Here is a 22,851-nt window from a genome sequence, read left to right as displayed (position 1 = left end):
TAAGATTGCTCAGTACCCCACCATCTCTTCTTTTGTGCGCTAAAGAACTGCAACACTCAGAATAAACCATCAGAAGCCACCACTGCCTTGGCGTGGAACATCTCAGGCGTCTTACGGTGACAGTCGGCGCGCCGAACCGCACTGTTCTATATCTTCGTGTGTTGGGAAGTGAAAGTATTTCCATTAAAGAATCATTGTAACTACCAGTTATATAATTTTTAAAAGGACTTGCATAAATATGACAATAAATTAAACGGCTATTCTTGGGTCTTCCGCAAAGAGAAAACGAAGGAAGAAGAAAAGCAGCAACTGTATTCTAGGAATGTTCCAGAAGAATCTGAGGAGAAAGTCATTTCTCTCCACTTACCTTACTGGCTTCAAAGGCGATAAGTGTGAGTGCAAGAGTTGAGTGTTGCATATTCATCATCACCCCTGCTCCGTACGTCTCCTGTATTGAGTCAACATATCTGCAATGAAAAAACCCATGAATGTTTCAAATGGCAATTACAATCACTCACATTATCCACACGTTTAATAAACAAATGTTTAGTTGCAATTATTGATATAAGTAGTTTTATGAGTTTATATTAGATTATTTAAAGAGCAAGGACCTGCAGGTTGCTCCTGCTCTGAAAATCACCTAGTACGCTTGCCTGTTTGAATGAACAATCGAATCGTTAGGAAATGAACAATCGATCTTAGATAATTGGATCATTGTTTGGAAGTTACCAGCATCTTGTTACTAATTACTGTTTTGAATTGAGGAACTGTCACTTTGTAACTTTGTTCCAGAAAGGGAGTAGAGGAATTATTATCGAGTGTAGGTTCTTCTGTATTCCGGAGTGGGAGGAAGGAATACGACCAGGGTTAAGTCACAAGCAAAAGCGTATAATTCTGAAACTGATTAACACGATATGTATAAACAACTTACGTCATAATGCAAACACTACACGTCCTTTCTTCATCGCGAAGGACGATGTGGATAAGCAGCACACAAGATGGATACAAGACATTCGAATAACATTAGACAACATACAGAGTGCTTCAAAAAATCTATATACACATCAGGAGAAGATAACCTTGTTAAAACGTCTTCATTCAAAGATGTGTATTTACCTGAAAGCAAGATTGCAAGTCGATTTGAAGATTTTTCAATGCTCTTTCTGGGCTAAACGTTTACAATAAATGCTCAAACTGATGGCCTCCAACATCATTACATCTCTGAGTACGGACCACTGCTGCTTCAGTAACACTAACCAAAGTTTGCTGTGGGATTTATGTACACGCTGCTTTAATCTCGTCCCAAAGTGTGTCCAGGCTATCGGTATTTATCGCTTAAAAAACGACCTGAGCGTCTGAAACACAAATTTCCAGTATCACTTTAACACATTCTTATGCTCTCTAAAGTTCAAACGTACTTCCGCCATATTGATATGAATCACTTGACACTGGCCGCATAGTGGCGCTAGCTTCCTGGTACTTGCTGCCATCTATTGAGCAAACATAACACTACATTTCTACCATATTTTATACCTCCAGGTGCTAACACAAATTTTTTACCATGTTTTAAATTGGGTATACATTTTCTTGAAGCACTCGGTAAAATAATGTCTGGCGACCACTGATAACACAGAACAGGTCTGCCGTAGATCTTCAGTCGGCATACGACAATTATCAGTTCTTTATAAACTGCTCGCCATTAAAAATGCAACACCCAGAAGGAGTAATCGGAATCGGACGAAATGTGCACAGTGTGTAGAGGAGAGGTGCAGAAGGAAATGATCAGGTGTTCAAGGCCGTCATGCGTCATGTGCGCCTGCCACGCCATCTGGTAAGTGGTACCTGTAGCAGGTCAGATAGGTGCAGAAGAGCAGTGAAAGTGCATGGTCGTGAGTGTAGTGTGTTAAAATCGCTCAGCAATGCCACGTCGTCGAATACGGCAGCGATTCCAGCAGGTTTCCCAGTTCGATCGCGGCCGAATTGTTGCATACCGTGAATGCGGATTATCCTACCGTGAGATCGGTGCCCGTGTAGGACGGAATGCATCCACAGTGATCCGTGTATGGAACCAGTGGGTCCAGGAAGGCACTGTAGAGCGACGTAGAGGTTCACAACGTCCGCGTCGGACGACGGAGCGAGAGGACAGACGTCTGATACGCATGGACCTTACAGACAGAACGGCCACGTCAACTAGGATTGCGCATGAAGTACGGGATGTTTTACAACGTCCAGTGTCCCCACGAACCGTGCTTCGTCGTTTGGCGAACCGGGGATTCTTTTCCCGGCGCCCTCTGTTGCGGATTCCTCTGACGCTAGAGCATAGGCGTTTGCGTCTGAGATGGTGCCAAGACCGTCGTGCATGGATGGCGGAGTGGAATGCTGTAGTGTTCTCTGATGAATCCCGCTTCTGTATACAACATCATGATGGACGTACACGCGTGTGGCAGCACCGTGGCACTAGGCTTCATGACGCCTGCATCATGCATCATCACACAGGGCCTTCATTGGGTATCATGGTATGGGGTACATCACACAGGTTCTCACCCCTGTTGCTCTCCCATTAATCCATGCACTGCATAATGCCACTTTTAAACAGAATAACGAGCGCCCACATGTTGCAAGGAATGTCCTCGCATTTATGGAAGCTAACCACGTGCCCCTGCTTCCTTGGCCAGCACGTTCGCCGGATATGTCGCCAATTGAACATGTCTGGTCCATGGTGGGTCGCCGGCTGGCCCAACTCAGGTTTCCGGCACGTAATGTTGAAGACCTCTTATTATGAACTACATATTTGCCAAGTTTCGTGTTTCTATCTCATTTCCTTCTGGGTGTTGTAATTTTAATGGCGAGCAGTGTAGTTACGTTGTTGTGTATTTCAACAATAATGAACAGAATTATGCTTTGTTACAGAAATAGAAATAAAAATTCAATATTATACATGTTTCATACGAGGAAACGTATCGCGCTACGTAATTGCTTACAAGTGAAAGGATCTAATGTACTTTGAAATTTCTTATATCTATATTTTCAAGTTTAAACACTTTTTTTTAAAAAAAAAACATGAATGAAATTTAATGACATTTTTAATGATTGTCAGTAAAGAACATAACAGGGCACTTGTAGTTCATGCTTCCACCACGTTCTGAAACTATAGTTAATGCAGAATGAGGTTGCTGTAAAAGTAAAAAGCAGTTAATATTTGGCAACACTTCTAGGTTGATGACTCTCTTCACAAGTAGGAATTGCAGCTTTCTTAGTGATGTGATTTGAACAAGTGTTCTCGGATTACCAGCCAGGTTACATCGGCGTTAGCTTACATTGTTTCCAGTGCATACATTGCTCTGAGCAAGGAAACCTGGCTGGCAACTCGAGAGCATTTGTTCATATCTCCAAAAACAAGAATCTGAATCTTTACGTACCTTATAATGCTGCGATGACGCTCGACCCAGAACTCAATTAGGCTGTGTACAAGCTCTCGCTTATCTTCAAACCTCAACTTCTTCCTATAAATGCTCAAGCGAAGGGTCAGATCATCAAATGCCCTTCGGATCTCAGGATCCTTGAAGCCTTTCGGTTCCGAAGGGGGGATCAGGGCTTCAGCTTCTGCTAGTTCGTCCGAATCCAGAATGACCAACGGAGTGACAAGATCCTTTAACAATCTCAGCTGGCAACAGATGTGGTACATCATCTCGCAGACCAGCATGTCGAAAGAGAGCGTCAGGCTGCAGGCTACCCATACCCACACCGCCTTGAAAAAATATAGGGAGAAGTTGGTAACTGATTAGATTCATTATGCAGAAAAAAATAAAAAATATTTTGGCATATTATATAGACTGGGACAATTTTCGAAAATTCTGACTGTAGGAAGCATTTTTGAGGAAAAGCGGGCAAACAACATTTTCTGAATGTATGTGATGTGCTGATTACGAATATTTTGTTTGCCACTCTCGATTTTGGTGTTATATGCTTCAAATCGCTAAAAAACAAAATGGCGGCCATACGAAATGGGTTCCTATTAACTTTTGAAGGAGCAGAAAGAAAACAGTGATCTTGGTGTCAAACATTATGTTTTTGGGTATGCTGAATCCAAATATTATGTTTTCTAATCTGAAATTTTAAGCCATGTGCTCCAAATCGCTAAAAAACAAAATGGCGGCCATACGAAATGAGTACCTATTAACTTTTGAAAGAGCAGAAAGAAAATAGTGATTTTGGTGTCAAACATTATGTTTTTGGGTATGCTGAATCCAAATATTATGTTTTCTAATCTGAAATTTTAAGCTATTTGTTCCAAATCGCTAAAAAACAAAATGGCGGCTACGTGCATCTATGCAATGTTTCGTATCCATACTTTTGAACTAGGAATAAAACAGTGTAACAGTAGGTTTTTAATGTAGAAAAAAGTATAGAACATTTCTGAAGTAAAGATGCAAAATAATAATATTATTCAAAGCATAAGACCATATTGAAATATTAACAGTACCAGTGTATGATAAATCCGCACGTTATCCTTATTCAACCTTATTTTGCCTACAAGCATAGTATAACATTTTTCTTGTCAAGGATATTCATGCACTCCTTAGTGCCAGTATCTGCACATTTGCAAACTGCAGTACATACAAGCTGGCCTTTCCTGCAGGAACATGTAGCGGATATACAACCACCCAAACATCCACAGGTGATAATGTCGTAGCAGGGTTGTGGAATTGGTGGCAGTGATTGAAGTTATGGAACGGGCTGTCCATCAACCATTTTTCTTCCCAAGATAGTAGGTGGTGGTAACACAGGTTTTGGTATGACCGACTGCCTCCACACCATGGCTTGATACTGGACCCGTTGTACATGTAACCGTAGAGCATCGGTAGTGGGGGATGGGGGGCAGTGCTTTGTACAACTTGCATATGAACTTCTCTGTCTTGTGTGCTGTTTCTTGTTTTCAATTTGTCAACACCAAGATTTAGTAGTGTTAAATATTTTCCATGCTGTCTTCTTACTGATCCCAGCCATGTAGGATACTCTGTCGCATCCTGTTATGGCGTGGAATGGGATGAGAGTTTCGAAGACAGGATCCGTAAATGAAAGCTTCTGCCTGACTTCATGTACTGGAAAGTATGTTCCTGCTCGCAACCACAATTTCGTACATCTAATCTACCTATTGCACTAATACATCTGCATCACGTGCTGAGACAACAATGTTATCAGCACCAGAATTAAGACAGTGAACTACAATGCGTGTGTCCGCCTCTTCGTGGTTTGCCTGCAATCCTTCAATAGACAAATCACGATTGTTTGTTCGTACGTCATCCTGCTTGTGAAATCCACCGGAAACCAAAAATATTTTGTCTTCAGGAGCATTGTTGATCAAATGATTAGAGAGAAAACACGCCAAATCTATTTTATTCCCCGAGTTAGCAAGAAAGTCACCGAATTTGTTGGAGATTGGCACGGATCCATTTTCTATTACTCTCCTTACTAAATGAGCATGTTTCAAGCGCCTATCCCTTGTTCCAGCCTTGATTGAAGTTGCGTTTTACCGATCAAAGGTGACATCAATCTTTTTAAAGCTTCTTTCCATAGAAACAACAAGGTTAAGAAATGCATCTGCCAGTTGACCAAAGTTTAAAAAACTCCTGCAGGCTTTCCAAGTGCAACAACTAATGCTTGACCATCTACTATAAGGCATGACGCAGACGGAATTGATATATCAGGTGGACAAATTACATCCTTGGTCATCACATCACATGTTTCCTGTTCTCAGACTTCTCTTTGTGTTGGCAAGGGAGATTGGAATTGGCATTAGTTCATGAAACAAAATGCGATTTAGATCCACATTACGACCTGCCTCATAGGCAGTTACGAGGCGCTGGAGAATATTCCTGTCAGTTTTAAAAATTGTTTCCTTGCCACTTACTACCAATTTAACTTCATAGAAGGACTTGAATGTCTTTGCATTTGACTTATGTAGAGGATCACTTAACTTGACTTGTGTGTGACTTTTACCAAGGATCATCATCCTTTCCTTCACGAAGGTGTCTAGCTTTACCTGGCTCAGTGTTTCAGCTTTGAGGAGAGTATCTTGAATATCTGAAGTAGCTAAATCCTTTGTTTGTGGCAATGTTCTGGAGGAACTGATTAGAAACATCTGAAGATGATGGCTCACAGGTGCAGGTCTTTTCAAATTTATAAGTGGATCCATGGTTCTATGTTTCTATCATTCTGAAATAAAGTAAAAAAAATAAAAAAAGATATTATAGGTTTAGTCATTTTTGTGGTTCTTTTGTTTAAAAAAGAGGAAAAAACAACAACAATTTAAAAAAATGTCAGATTAGAAAACATAATATTCGGATTCAGCATACCCAAAAACATAATGTTTGACACCAAGATCACTATTTTCTTTCTGCTCCTTCAAAAGTTATTTGGAGCTCATTTCGTATGACCGCCATTTTGTTTTCTAGCGATTTGTTGCACATAGCTTAATATTTCAGATTGTACAACATAATATTTGGATTCAGCATGCCCAAAATCATAATGTTTGACACCAATATCACTATTTTCTTTCTGCTCCTTCAAAAGTTAATAGGTACTCGTTTCGTATCGCCGCCATTTTGTTTTTTAGCGATTTGGAGCAAATATCTTAAAATTTCAGATTGTAAAACATAATATTTGGATTCAGCATACCCAAAAACACAATGTTTGACACCAAGATCACTATTTTCTTTCTGCTCCTTCAAACGTTATTTGGAGCTCATTTCGCATGGCCGCCATTTTGTTTTTTAGCGATTTGAAGCACATAACATCAAAATCGAGAGTGGCAAACAAAATATTCGGGAATCAGTACATCAATTACATTCCGAAAATGTTGTTTGCCCACTTTTCCTCAAAAATGCTTCCTACACTTTTTACAGCCACATTTCTGAGAATTTGCACCAGGCTAATATAGCAGAAAGTGAAACTTATTTATGGAGTGGGAGTTAAACAAAGTTAGATAAAATGATTAATGTGTTTTCAGGTTTTCATCATAGAACTTGAAATACACTTACGTACGTACAAAATACCTCCTTAAAATAAGGAGATACTTTCATAAGGTCTAGATGCCATTGTGTCGAGCAAAGTATCAATCTCATTGAGACCCTGTTTGGAAGCTATATTGATTCAACTACAAGCACACGAAATTTCCATTTCCCTGATCTAAATCTTTAGCTACCCTTCTTCACCTGGCTCAACGCGCCATGAAAAACAACAGAACAGTTCCCATTGGATTTTTCATTCGTGTCTTTTGTACATGGTGCACATGTTATAAAACAACATAAAATCCATTTTTTACCCCGTTCGACAAAAATGAACTTACCTGAAGCACGAATGTCAAAATATAAGTTTCCGTGTCCTTTACATCCCACGGGTACCTGCTGTAGATTATTAACTGCCTTTTTGATACTTCGATTGTTGCATTGCCTTGCTCAATATACTCGGTTTCAGTAAAGAAAAATGGCTTAATAGTCCACATGAACAGAGTAAAATGACCAGCGAACCACCCGATGTAAGTAATCTTCAAGCATGTCTTGTACGTTTTCTCGATCACTTTGTTGTCAATTTCGTCCAATAGAGGGTGGTAGTGCAGTCCTTTATTCCAAGACCTTAGCGTTTTATAGAACGACTTCCTATTGTAGATAATGTAGTACATTTTGTAGAACAAAGCTAGAATAGGCAATGTCGGTATACTACTGAAGATGCTTTGACCCATACTTTTGGCACTTTTGATTATAATCTCGGCAAAGCTTGCCGCTGTTTGTAGAGTCATAAATATGAGCTGGATTGTAGAGAACATTGCCAGAGAGGCTGTTTTGCAGAAACTCCTCCTCTTCTCTTCCAGCTGGAAGGAGAAAAAGCAGCCAGAGAGCTTAAAGCCCTTCAACACTGTCCAGAACATCGCCCCTGTACCGTACTTCCTAAGATCCTCCACCTTCATGCGGGTGAACATTTCGAAGTCGCTGACAGCAGGTACCTCGTACAGATTGAGCTGCTCTCTGAACAGAGGGATTTCGGTTAGAGTGGGGACACAGACAGTTTAAATGTATAAGAACTGGATATCTGCAGCTCCGAAGACATTAATCCTCACGACTAGAGCTTGAATTTTGACGCTCAGAACCGATTGGTGTAGAGACCGCTAATTAAAGAGAACGTCTGTGATTTTTCAAGCCAAATCGCGTGCTACCTCCATCGCTATTTCTATGATATCTTGAAAAATCTGACACTTTTCGCTCCGCGTGTTTGCTCACGGCATAAATGAATCAGTACATCCTCCTCATCTTGGTCATATGAATTTCAGCTGATTTATTTATTAATAAACCTGATAAACGCAACGGTATAGGTATGCAGAGCTCATAGTAGGAATGGGAAAGCTGGGTGATGAATCAATCTTATATTTAGATCTCGATCCTAAGGCTGCTACAATCCGTTAAGCGTTAGAAATACATTTTTTGTCCACGAAAGCTGTGTGTTTAATTCCCGATCAGCAATGAGTTTCGTTTCTCATCTGTTTCATCTCATTATTCATTCTCTCCATCGTAACAACTAACCTATTGCGATAGATTAAAGGCGGATAATAATGATAGGCCTACAAATGGAAAATTGAACTCTATCCACCCGTCATCTTGACGAACAAAATTTGAGGTGGTATTTATTCCTTAAAAAATTCTACTGACGATTTCACCCGCTTAGTTTTCATTATCTTATCACCTTTTTTTCTATATCTACGTCGCAGTTAATCTAATGATTTAAATAACAATGTAAGTTAATTGGTTGGCGTTCATAGCCCCACAGAATGGTAAGCATAATCCTATTTCAAACTTGCAAGAGGTTGGACTGCAATATCACTTTCCTACACTTGCGCAGATTATACAAAATAACATGTACAGTAAAAGACGATTTCACTACCTGTTAGATGTAAATACTGTTTGAAGTGAACAAAGAGGCTGTACGTACGAAGGAAGAACGCATCAAACAGAAAAAAGAGGCCATTTCACATTGCTTAAAGTGCTGTTTACTACAAAGAGTGGTTGACAAATCTATTCTGTATTTTGTTCTACGGGAGAGAATAAGGAAGAACTTATATATGACGGAGTAAGTGGTAGAAAAGATCTTATTATGTAGTAATAAAACTGTATTTTTGATCCGACCTCATCACAATATTTACGATTCTGATTTCTTAAATAGCAACAAAACATGAATTTTGAAGATAAATATTAACTTATTCGTATTTTTCACAATACAGGGTGTTTCTGTGACCGTATTATAGATTTGCAGGGAAGATGGAAGGGAAAAACCCAACAAAATGAGACGAAACCATGGTCCTGAAATGGCTCAGTCAAAGGTTACAAGCCAAAATATTCGAAGCTCAGGCAACCATAAAAGATGTTTGGGGAAGTGGAAAATAAACACAGAAGAATCACTTTAGTGGCTTTAATGAATCGTAACTGCAGCCATCATTACAGCATTTGTTCAAAGTGACTCCCTTTTGCCTTGATACAGGCATGGCAGCGTCGCAATAAGCTCTTTCGCAGCCGCTCTAATATCTCAGGAGTCGTTCGGACCAGATCACAGGCTGCAAGGATTCTTGCCAAATAGTTCATATATATTACTCACAGGTGTCTCGTAGACAACACTTTTGACATGACCCCATTCAAAAAATCAAGTGGGGTCAGATCAGGTGAACGGACAGGCAAAGCAACAGGTCCGCCTCTCCCTATCTACCGATGAGGGAAGGTCTGCGTCAGAATATCACGTGCATCAGCTATGAAGTGGACTTGGTCGCCATCATGCTGAAACCACATGCCTTGACAAACGAGAAGTGGGACATGTTCCAATAACTCGAGGAGGAGGTCTCTCAGAAACATTTTGTACACTGGTTTAGTTAATCGTAGCTGTAAAAGATACGGACTCCTGGGCATGCGCGGTGGATCCGTTTCCCATTCTTTTATGTTTCCCCTCCGCGTCGTGCGCGGTTGCCTCCCCTTCGAAGGTTTTGGCTTTTAACTTTGGACAGGCATTTTTGGACCAGGGTTCTCCATCTCATTTTGTTGCGTCTGTTCCCCTCCAAACATCCCTGCAAGTCTGTAACACGATTAAATAAACACCCTGTGTATATCTTTCTTGATTCATTCATTCAGTTGGTGTTTTAAGTCCACTTTATGTACTCAGACACTCTTGATTACAAGGCCACGACGCTACCACTGCACCATCGGGGAAGCCCATGTATCTTTCTTTCTTCATTTGCCAGGAACATGTATCTTCAACGCTAATTCCTACTGTCAGGTGTTTGCCCCTTATTCATGCACAAGTCGGTCGCGAATATGGCTGTATTCGAGAGTATACTGCAACATACGCCTTACACATTTCTGGCTAACCTTAATCATTAGAATGTGTCTTCTCTTCCACTTGCGTTTCTTTCATATTTTTAATGTCATTTGATCGGTACCCCAGTCGGCTGTTTATACCTTCTGATTTCACTTGGGCTTTCCGATGGCGTAGTGGTAACGTCGTAGTCTTGTAATGAAGAGGTTGATACCCAATGGAGGCACATACTGTTTGACCAGCGATCTTACAGCTACAGTTGGCAAAGTGCCAAGAAAAGGGGGAAGGTCTTGAGGGGAAGGCAAGTGGAAGAACGCCGTTCGCGGTTGTACGTTGAACAGTGTTGCCAATCTGCGAGGATGCTTATCCACCAGAACATAATTAACGAAAACTGAAGGACATGCACAGAACTCCGCATAAACACACTGCACACATACACGAACAAACTTCACGTCTTTCCGCAATTTTTTGTAAACACGCAGCCCCTCTGCCAGAGCATTTCCAATATCTTATGTGTCAATACTCTGTGGTTGGCAACATTGCTCTCTTTTCCCACGTGACACTCGCGCTTCAGAGAAGCGGTTTACGAATGGACTTGTCTACTTCGGGCATGCGCAGAAAACTCGAGAGCTCTTTGATCGCTGGTCAAACAGAAACAGTAGATGTTCGGATCGTACTTTAATCTGTAAGCCCAGTACCGATTGGCTTATCTGCGCATAAGTTGGGCTTGAGACAAAAACTCAAAAACGCAAGTGCACAGCAAGAAAGAATTCAAGAAGATGACTAAATTGCTCAATGTGTACTGTCTATGTACTAAGCATTTAAATTTTAGTGTTGTTGACGATATTGTTTAACTTGTTAAAAGTATATTCACAAAGCAAGATCATGGACATGAAATACGATATCATGCTATACTGCATCCCTTACTTTCAAATGAAATCATTAAGATACTCGTTTCATAGTTTAAACATGCTTTCTCTATTGTAATATGCCCCATATATGCCAATTATGGGTACATCATAGTCATTGTAATGCCAACAATGTTTTTGTTTTGCAGAAGTTATTTTTTATGCACACATGTAATGAAAATATAATGCAAATTTTATGAAAACGTTATATACCCTTAACGTTTCACAAAATTTTTCCTTTGAAAATTTTGAGAATACAGAACTGATCGAGACATTAAAAATTTCAATATTCCAGTCTGGTGTTTCTTTGAGACCACGAAATGTTTTCTTTGCTCTGTAGGTATTTTTCAATCTTACGGCGGACGCCCCATAAGATGGCAAGGGAAGTGCGGAGCATAAAAGCGACCAATCCAGCGCGATAAGAAACGCAGCAGCCAGTAGAACGAGGTTCACGTAGTAATTTTTCCTGCCGCGTAGTTACTCTCGGCGTCACCGCTGTTGTCTGGTTGGTCTGCGAAGTAATCCCCCTGTCCCCAATTCCCTTACCAGAACTAGGACCGTACACCGTAAGAGTGTAAAATACCTTAAGTCGTGTTGTAGAATTAAGTTGATATATGTTTCGACACAAGTTTGTTTAATTCTGAGAAATCGAAAGATAGAAAAATATCGATTTCTGATTTTGTACCATAGACAGACAAACATTCCAATCGAAATTTTTATAAGGAGCAGTGCCGAATTTACAAACCGCGAAACCCCGGAGTCCGGGATGGGGGGGGAGGGGTTCGAATGAGCAAGCTTTTAGGGAAACCTTGCCATACGCTTTACATACACATGTGTACACTGTAAAAAACAATAAACGTAGTAATTTGTCCAGCAGCGAAGGGCAAAGAAGAAAAGACCAGTGAAATAATTTGTTGTTCGCTAACATCTAGAAGTTTTAAATTAATAACCTATGTATAATGCTCCATACCGCTATAGCTCTTTTCAGTTCTTACGGCGGGTGCTCTAGAAGCTGGCAGGGGAAGTGGGGAGCGGGGATTACGCAACAGACCAACCGGACAACAGCAGTGACGCCGAGAGACAGGACGCGGCCGGAAAAAGTACTACGTGAAACTCGTTCTACTGGCCGCTACGTTTCTTATCGTGCTGGATTGGTCGTCCACTTCCCCTGCCAGCTTGTAGAGTGCCCGCCGTAAGTACTGAAAAGAGCTATAACTGAACATTATCCGTTTTCAGACCGCAAGTGTTTCTTCCCTGGATCTGTTGTGTGGAACTAGAAGTACAGATGAATTAAGAGGCGAGTCTTATTACATAGAAATATAACACGGCGGAGTAAACGACGAAAATCCTGTATATGACGAAATTACAACTTCCTCTGGAACCCTCAAACATGATTAACGTATCTCAACACTATTGCATACCCAAGCCAACGCATGACGAACTGATAGCAAAGGCAGAGCAATTACAGAAATATTATGAAACAGGCATTGGTCCATCATTACAAGCTGAATTGTTGTCTCTTTGAACACCTCTCAAAACGTACGAAAAGTACAATACAATTCAACCTATCTCTCCAGAGAGTAGTTGGGTTTGTGGTACTACTGGGACGAGAAAGTATGAGCCCCCCTCAGGCAGATTTGGCTACACTTAAACCTAGCTCAAGATGTGCATATGAGCTTATTGCTCAAGTGTGGTACTCTGTCTAACCCAAGATTTTTGTAAAAATGCCCTCGGGAATTTCCCGTGAAAGTATGAGCCCCCTCAGATTGATTTGCCTACACTTACAAAAGCTACATCTATGAGATTGTTGTCCATAAGCTTGTTAAAAATATGCCCCTCTTGATATTTTTTTTGGCTACACCTAAAACTAAGCCAAAAAGCCACCCACACCCACCCACATACACACCCACACCCACCCACACCCACACACACACACACAATGTTTACTTCTTGTTTATTTCTCTTGCATCATGTTGTGCAACAAATTATTATCCAATATTATGCAACAAATTATGAAGCAAGAGCTTTTGCATTATGTTGTGCAACAAATTATTACCCAATATTATGTAACAAATTATGGTGCAAGAGCTTTTGCATTATGTTGTGCAACAAATTATTACCCAATATTATGCAACAAATTATGATGCAAGAGCTTTTGCATTACATATCAGTTAGTATTGTGCGAGTGGCTGAGGAGTACAGATGTGTTGTTGCATTGCTCCTCATATAGGTCTGATATTTGACACATCTTGCTTGTTTGTTGTAATCCACTCATATTTGGAGTAAGGCTTATATCTGCCCCAGTTTGTTATACATGACACATGGTATTAGGTCATTGTTTTTCTAGGACATGCCTGTGTAGACATGCATTTGTGCTAGGGCAGTGCTTCTGTACTTATTCTACCTTTGTGCATGTAGGCTATCAGCTTTATAAAACCTGTCATAGGTTTATTAAGTATAGAGTTTTGATTTGAACCCCAAGAAATTTTATATAAATACCAAAGCCAAAAATATTAACACACACACACACACTAGGTATACAAAGCACACTGCTGAACCCAACTGATATTTTTTATTAAGCATAGAGTTTTGATTTGAATCCCAACAAATTTTATATAATAAACAACAAAAATGCCAAATCAAAAATATTGTAATCAATGCAATAAGAATATATCCAGCCCTAATTGGGCTAAGCACCGAAGGAATTGCAATCCAGACTAATACAGAAACCCCACTAAAATATGCCCTAAATGCCATAGAAAATATAGCATGGAATACTTCACTTATAAACATAAGGGTACTTGTTCTGCACAGTCATCAACATTGCCCCCACAACCATCTACATCTGGTCTGAAAAGGAAGCATGAAACACCTGTTAATGCTAGAGCAGCAAAGCAGCCACGCTATGCACCACCTATCCATAGCAGTTTTGCTGGCCAACTTAGGGATTACCGGTTTGTATCAGAGCAAAAATGTGATATTAAGAATTTTTTGAACAGTATAAATCCTGATGTGCAGGCAATTCTAAATGCACAAAATGGCTCTTATAAGCTGTCCCTCAAATTGTTTACACAATATAAGAAACCAAATGGCACAAAATTTACACAGCCCCACATAAGAGAAACTGTAGCTACATATTCAAATACAAATTCAGACAAAATAATAAGCAGTTTGATAGATCAATTGAATATTAAACACTCTGAATTTGCAGCAAAAGAATCAGGATGGAGCCTATGCGGAACTCCACACAAGCTCTATGTTAATATTTCTGAATTCAGCCCATTACAAGGATCTACATATCTGCCATTACCTGCCAATATTAAAAACAAAAAAGCCGTGGTTAACATAAAAAATAATGATGAGAAATGCTTTCTGTGGTGTATTTTAGCTGCTTTGTTTCCAGTTTTAGATCATCCTGAGAGAATAACTTATTATAAACAATATGAACACAATTTTGATGGTGCTATGGAGGGCTTAGAATATCCAATGTCTGTTCAGAATATTGATAAATTTGAAAAAAAAGGCCAGGGATATCAATGGTAAACAATTATCTATTAATGTATTTATTTGTTCTACTGGCCGTGGCAATTGCTTGATAGATCCTCTCAGAATCAGTACACTTGATGATGATTCTGCTGTTCCGATTGATCTGCTCTTAATTGAAGGGGATGACACATACCATTACACTCAGATACACAGTCTTGAAGCTTTAGTCAGAAAACAACTAGACAAATCTAAGACAATATTCAAGTTGTGTAGAAGATGTTTAACTGTATTTGATTGCAGAAAAATGGTGAATGGTGTCTGTGAAGAGAATGCAGAAATTGCTAAAAACAAGTTAATTGAACATCTAAAATACTGTGGCAACCATAAACCTGTTCATATGGTGATGCCTAATCCAAGTGAAAATGCCAAATTCAAAAAATTTGAAGCCTTGTTGGAACACCCAGCATATATAGTCTGTGATTTTGAATCAAACCTCAAACCCCTTGCATTCTGCAGCCCAGATCCTGATGAATTTTCAATTACATCATACCAGTTACATGAACCTTCTAGTTTTTATTATGTTGTTGTACAGGATGGTGTTGTTAGTAAAGAATATTTATGCATGGAAGCAGATGCCATCAAAGAATTTGCACATAGAATAGAAAATGAGTGCCATAACATAGCATCTAATATCTTATTAAAATCAAAACCTATGTTGCCTTTAACAGAGGATCAGATTGAAGATTTCAAGAATGCAGAAAAATGCCCGGTATGTGATTCTAAATTTTCAGATACAAATATCAAGGTACATCACCATTCTCATACAGATGGTAAATTCAAAATGGCCCTGTGTAATAGCTGTAATATTAAGATCCAGAGACCAAAATTTGTCCCTATATTTTGCCATGGTGCATCTAATTATGATTTTCATCATTTGATCAGGTACGAGGGGTTTGACAAGCAGAATTTAAATATTTTAGTTGAAAATAATGAGAAATATATTGCCATTAGCAAAATAATTAAAGTTAATAGTTTTCCTATTCACTTAAGATTTCTTGATTCATACAGAATTCTGTCTGCTAGCCTGGCTACACTGGCCACTCAATTATCTGATGATCAATTCAAATTCACATGTGCTTTGTTTCCAAATCAGGACCTGAAATTAATTAGGCGGAAGGGTGTATACCCATATGATTATGTTTCAGATTTTTCTAAATTTGATGAGTGTTCTCTGCCACCACAACAAGCATTTTACAGCAAACTCAGAGCATCTGGAATCACTGATGATGATTATCACCATGCTCAGTTGATGTGGAACAATTTAAAATGCCAGACATTTGGTGATTATCACAAGGCATATTTAGAACTTGATGTCACTCTCTTAGCTGATATACTTCAGGCATTTAGAAAATTATCGATGGAAAATTATAAACTGGATCCAATGTATTTCTACAGTGCTCCAGGCCTAGCATGGTCTGCAATGTTTTTAAACACTAAAATGCAATTGGATCTGATCCAGGATCAGGACATGTATCTGTTTATGGAGAAATGTATAAGAGGAGGCATGGTGCAATGTTCTCAGAGATATGCCAGAGCAAATAACAAGTATATTCTCAATTATGATGCAGCACTGCCATCAAATTATATACTGTATGTAGGTGCCAACAGCCTCTATGGCTATGCTATGATGGATAAATTGCCATATGCAGGGCTTGAGTGGGTTGAAGATTTCAACATTGAAGATCTTCAGGATTTTGATGACAGTAACTATGGCCTGTTCTTAGAGGTTGATCTGACAATTCCTGATGATTTACACAACAAATGTTCTGATCTGCCCCCAATTCCTGAGGTTAAGTGTTCACCTGGCTCTAAACAGAAGAAGCTCATGATGACTCTAGCGCCAAAACAGGGTTATGTCATATATTACAAAAACCTCCAGTTCCTGATGCATCATGGTGTTCAAGTGACCAAAGTTGGCAAAGTTTTGAGGTTCAGTCACTCAAGATGGTTGAATCCATATATTGATACAAACACAGAGCTTCGAACATCTGCAATGAGCCAATTTGATAAGACCTTGTTTAAATTGATGGTAAATTCCGTGTGTGGCAAAACCATAGAAAATGTCAGAAAACATACAGATGTTAAATTAATTACTGACCCCAGCCTGAGCAAAAAATTGATAGCAAAGCCTAATTTCAACTACAGGAGAATTTATGATGAAAATATGGCACTTTTCAACAAGAAAAAAACAAAGATTAAGATTGATAAGCCTATTTATGTAGGGGCTGTGGTATTGGAATTGGCCAAATTACACATGTTAAAATTGTATTATGATGTGTTGAAGCCTTTTTATGGTGATTGTGTAAAATTGATGTACATGGACACAGATAGTTTTGTTCTTGATATTCAGACAGAAGATGTTTATCAAGATATAACAGCCTGAATTGCTTGAATATTTTGATACCAGTGAACATACAAAGATTCAACCCCACAACAAAAAGGTGCCTGGCAAGTTAAAAGATGAGACACTTGGTGATGTTATTGTGGCATTTGCTGGGTTAAGGGCCAAGTTGTACAGCTTTGAAACATGTAGTGGTGCTGTTGCCAAAAAGGCCAAGGGCATTGGCAGAGTAACTGTTGACAAAGAGCTTGAATTTGAAGATTACAAAAATTGTCTCAAATCATGTAACACAATCAGAACATCAGAATGCAGAATCCAGAGTGTGGATCACTTGTTGACTACAAATGTTGTACGAAAAGTGGCTCTGGACTCACATGATGATAAGAGATGCATTTTGTCATGTGGCATACATACTCTACCATGGGGTCATTGTGATTTGAAAAGTGGTAATCAATGCCCAATTACAGAGCATGATTTGAAATAAGTAAACACGCCTATGAACTTATTTGGGTTCAAAAAACAGGCTATTATGGACTTGGCAACACCAGCACCCTCTTCTGATATAATATCTAAACTAAGTGGTTTGTTAATTATTCATCTGAACAGCATACTTACAGATGTTGATGATGAAACAGGTAAAACATTGTACATATTTAACAATAATTTAAATCATTACCAATTACCTGTAGGTGGTCAATTACAATGTATTACAACTCCCGAGGGTAATGTCAAGATCTCAATGGGGTGAAATATTTATAGAATTAATCACTCAAACATGATTTCTGGCACTGTATATACTGTTTCTGCTGGTGATTGTTTATATATTGAGGTCCCAGGATCCTATGACAAGCTTATACCTTCTTATAGAATTAAGAATTAGATATTCAATAATAAATAACCACTAAATCAAAATGCCGAATGATATATTTGGCCATACAAGACATGAAGATCACAGTGATGAGATTCTGATGCTTGATTTCAGAGTCAAGAAATTAAGAAGTGATTTACAAGCTTTGCAAACCACACTGAATGCAAGTCTCCAACAAGAAATTACAAATTTACAAATCACAATGCATGGACCCTCTTCTTAAAATTGATTCTGAACTCAAATTGCTGCTTCAAAAATATACTGACTTGGCCACATTGGATAATTTTCAAAGTTTAGAGGAGGCTGTAGCAGCTCTTCAAGCCAAATTTAAGACCCAGGCCACCAACTCTGAGCAATTGAAACAACAATTGGAAGAGCAGATAAATAATGTCCAGACACAGCTCCAAACAATTGTCAAAAGCATAAAATCACAAGAAGATTTTGATCTAGTGACTTCCACTCTAAAAGAACAGATTCAATTACTACAGATACCTAATCTTGACCCTCTGAACAATGCCATAGCCGAGGTTAAAGAAAAAATTGAGACACTTGAAAATTTTATGAACAACTTGCCATCTTCTGGTGCTTTGAGTGCAATAACTCGGAGTGTTGCCTCCATTAAGCTGCAACTTGAAACATATGAAAATTTTGGAAAAATTCAGAGTACCATAACCCACCTTGAAGGTACCATTGCAGCAGTGCAAAGTGATCTGACAAATGTACAAGAATCTCTAGAATCCCGCTTGCCTGGTATTGTAGATAGCCTTGTCAGTGTCCAACAACAGATCACAAAACTTGACATCCTCAACACTGAATCTGAGGTATCTCATTTTCATCACTTGATCGATGATATCCAAACAAAGCTTGAAATTTTACAACAATCAACACCCACTCAGGGAGACATAGCTTTGCTTCAAGATGCTATGCGTGGTGTGGTTGATGCTTCTGAATTAAATGATGTGAAATTGGCACTTGAACCTTTGCAAAATACTGTATCAAATCTGCCTACATCACAGGAACTTAAAAATATAAAGAGAGCAGTGAATCGCATATTGAAATCAGAAGATATCAAGAATATCCAAACAGAGATCAAACAACTTACTTAGACAGTGGCCACTCTACCAACTAATCAACATATTAATGAACTGCATGCCCTGTTTGAGGATATCAGAAGACAGGTCCATGATTTTACTGCTCAAAATTCAAAATTGGCAGTTGTTGAAAATTTACAGCAAATTGTAGCTAATATCAAGCAACAGCTAGGGACCATGGAATCCAATCAAGCAAATGCTCTGTCTGTTTTTGCCACACAGCTTCAAGAGATTGTGCAACAATACAAGAAACTTGTTGTGGACATAAAGATCAAGCCAGGCCATGATGATGTTGTTAGGACTATCAATGAGCACCTTGAATCTGTACCAAGTAGATTGCTTACAGCAGAAGAAGAAATAACTGGCATAATCGAGAATCCTAAACATACAGTAATTCTTGAATTGTACAGTATCCCCAACAAAGAATATGATTCACCATTTACACCAAGTGGCAAAATATATATGCTGTCCCCTGCACAATTTTATTACCACTTTTTTGTTGGGGGCACACTGAGACCAGTCAAGATCAAATATTGGCTTCAACCACAGGCACACCACTACCCCACCTTATCAATAACATATGCTGACAACAAACCAAAAATCACCAGTGTAGAGTTAGAGGATTTTACAGATCCCAATGCATTAGAAACATCTTATGCTGAAGATGATGGCTCTCTGGAATTTCATATACAAATAGGAGACAAATTATATTTAGAAAATCCTGTAGTATCAGCTGCTGAACACCCCATAGTTGCAATATTCTTGTTTTCATATTATGTCTAGACAAATTATTGTTGATGAATTACACAGACAAGCCAGGCATAATTATAAGAGACTGCCAGTAGTCACAAAAGGCATAGATGATTTATGGCAGAGCGACTTGATTGAGATGGCAAGTGGACAGCTGAAGAACTTAGACAAAATCAACAAGGGCTACAAGTATCTACTCACTGTCATAGATACATTTTCAAAATTTGCCTGGGCTGTGCCACTCAAATCCAAGACTGGAAAATGTGTTACAGAAGCCTTCAAGACAATCATCAATCAGAGTGGAAGATCACCGCGCTATTTGCAAACAGATAATGGCCAAGAATTCTATAATTCTGTGTTCCAACAATTTATTAAAAGCCAGTCAATACAACATTACTCGAGTTACAGTGATATCAAGGCCTCTATTGTTGAAAGATTCAACAAAACCCTAAAAAATCATATGTATAAACAATTTACCCTCCAAGGTAATTATAAATGTCTTACAAACCTACCAGAACTTCTACATAAATATAACAACTCGGTCCATTCCACAATCAACATGAAACCCCCTGAGGTAACTTCATCTGATGAGCAAAAATTGATCAGGACTGTTTATTATCCTAGATACCAGCCAACAACAAGAAAAGCCAAATACAAGGTGGGTGATCAAGTAAGAATCAGTAAATATAAGCACTTATTCAAAAGAGGCTTTACAAGAAACTGGAGCACTGAATTATTTACAGTGGTTCAAGTTAAACCTGGGACCCGATACACATATATAATAAAAGATCACCGAGGAGAAATTCTCAAAGGCAGGTTTTATGAAGAAGAACTCAGCAAAACTAAACAGCCTGACACATATCTCATAGAAAAAATCATCCCCAGAAAAGGCAACAAGATACTGGTGAAATGGCTAGGACTCCCAGAACACAGCTGGATCGAGGCAGACAAAGTGATACTATGAACACCTGGGATGTTATAAAAAGGCTGCCAGAGCCTGAACAGCAGAATAAGAGAAATGGAATGCTGCTGCCTGATAATATTAGATGTCTTATTGTTTTGCCATCGGCTTGTGGTAAAACTACACTAATGATTGATAATTTTTTATTGGCACCCAACTGGTTAGACTGGAAAAACAGGCACATGTATGTTTTCTCTAAGAGCTTGGAACAATTAAAATATCAGCAGCTGATGAAGCTATATGATGGATTGGATATAGCCACTTTTGAATCAGATGAAGATTTTGGAAAAATTCAGAGTACCATAACCCACCTTGAAGGTACCATTGCAGCAGTGCAAAGTGATCTGACAAATATACAAGAATCTCTAGAATCCCGCTTGCCTGGTATTATAGATAGCCTTGTCAGTGTCCAACAACAGATCACAAAACTTGAAATCCTCAACACTGAATCTGAGGTATCTCATTTTCATCACTTGATCGATGATATCCAAACAAAGCTTGAAATTTTACAACAATCAACACCCACTCAGGGAGACATAGCTTTGCTTCAAGATGCTATGCGTGGTGTGGTTGATGCTTCTGAATTAAATGATGTGAAATTGGCACTTGAATCTTTGCAAAATATTGTATCAAATCTGCCTACATCACAGGAACTTAAAAATATAAAGAGAGCAGTGAATCGCATATTGAAATCAGAAGATATCAAGAATATCCAAACAGAGATCAAACAACTTACTTAGACAGTGGCTACTCTACCAACTAATCAACATATTAATGAACTGCATGCCCTGTTTGAGGATATCAGAAGACAGGTCCATGATTTTACTGCTCAAAATTCAAAATTGGCAGTTGTTGAAAATTTACAGCAAATTGTAGCTAATATCAAGCAACAGCTAGGGACCATGGAATCCAATCAAGCAAATGCTCTGTCTGTTTTTGCCACACAGCTTCAAGAGATTGTGCAACAATACAAGAAACTTGTTGTGGACATAAAGATCAAGCCAGGCAATGATGATGTTGTTAGGACTATCAATGAGCACCTTGAATCTGTACCAAGTAGATTGCTTACAGCAGAAGAAGAAATAACTGGCATAATCGAGAATCCTAAACATACAGTAATTCTTGAATTGTACAGTATCCCCAACAAAGAATATGATTCACCATTTACACCAGGTGGCAAAATATATATGCTGTCCCCTGCACAATTTTATTACCAGTTTTTTGTTGGGGGCACACTGAGACCAGTCAAGATCAAATATTGGCTTCAACCACAGGCACACCACTACCCCACCTTATCAATAACATATGCTGACAACAAACCAAAAATCACCAGTGTAGAGTTAGAGGATTTTACAGATCCCAATGCATTAGAAACATCTTATGCTGAAGATGATGGCTCTCTGGAATTTCATATACAAATAGGAGACAAATTATATTTAGAAAATCCTGTAGTATCAGCTGCTGAACACCCCATAGTTGCAATATTCTTGTTTTCATATTATGTCTAGACAAATTATTGTTGATGAATTACACAGACAAGCCAGGCATAATTATAAGAGACTGCCAGTAGTCACAAAAGGCATAGATGATTTATGGCAGAGCGACTTGATTGAGATGGCAAGTGGACAGCTGAAGAACTTAGACAAAATCAACAAGGGCTACAAGTATCTACTCACTGTCATAGATACATTTTCAAAATTTGCCTGGGCTGTGCCACTCAAATCCAAGACTGGAAAATGTGTTACAGAAGCCTTCAAGACAATCATCAATCAGAGTGGAAGATCACCGCGCTATTTGCAAACAGATAATGGCCAAGAATTCTATAATTCTGTGTTCCAACAATTTATTAAAAGCCAGTCAATACAACATTACTCGAGTTACAGTGATATCAAGGCCTCTATTGTTGAAAGATTCAACAAAACCCTAAAAAATCATATGTATAAACAATTTACCCTCCAAGGTAATTATAAATGTCTTACAATCCTACCAGAACTTCTACATAAATATAACAACTCGGTCCATTCCACAATCAACAT

The 22,851-nt window shown here is 38.8% G+C and overlaps 1 protein-coding gene across 1 annotated transcript in view; it reads right to left on the bottom strand.

Annotated features, from left to right (window-relative positions):
- LOC146002197 (odorant receptor coreceptor-like) overlaps positions 1–7,978 on the bottom strand; it is a 29,538-nt gene extending 21,560 nt beyond the window's left edge. The window contains exons 1-3 of the mRNA XM_083139914.1: positions 7,349–7,978; positions 3,420–3,748; positions 368–467 (exon numbers count right to left, since the gene is read on the bottom strand). Of these exons, the coding sequence (XP_082996040.1) occupies positions 368–467; positions 3,420–3,748; positions 7,349–7,978 (1,059 nt within the window). The remainder of the gene's footprint in view (positions 1–367; positions 468–3,419; positions 3,749–7,348) is intronic.
- Positions 7,979–22,851: the final 14,873 nt, after the last annotated feature.

This window comes from Lepisma saccharinum, chromosome 18 (assembly GCF_977018435.1).
Source record: "Lepisma saccharinum chromosome 18, izLepSacc3.1, whole genome shotgun sequence".
NCBI classification, from domain to species: domain Eukaryota; kingdom Metazoa; phylum Arthropoda; class Insecta; order Zygentoma; family Lepismatidae; genus Lepisma; species Lepisma saccharinum.
This window is presented reverse-complemented; position numbering and strand designations above follow the sequence as displayed.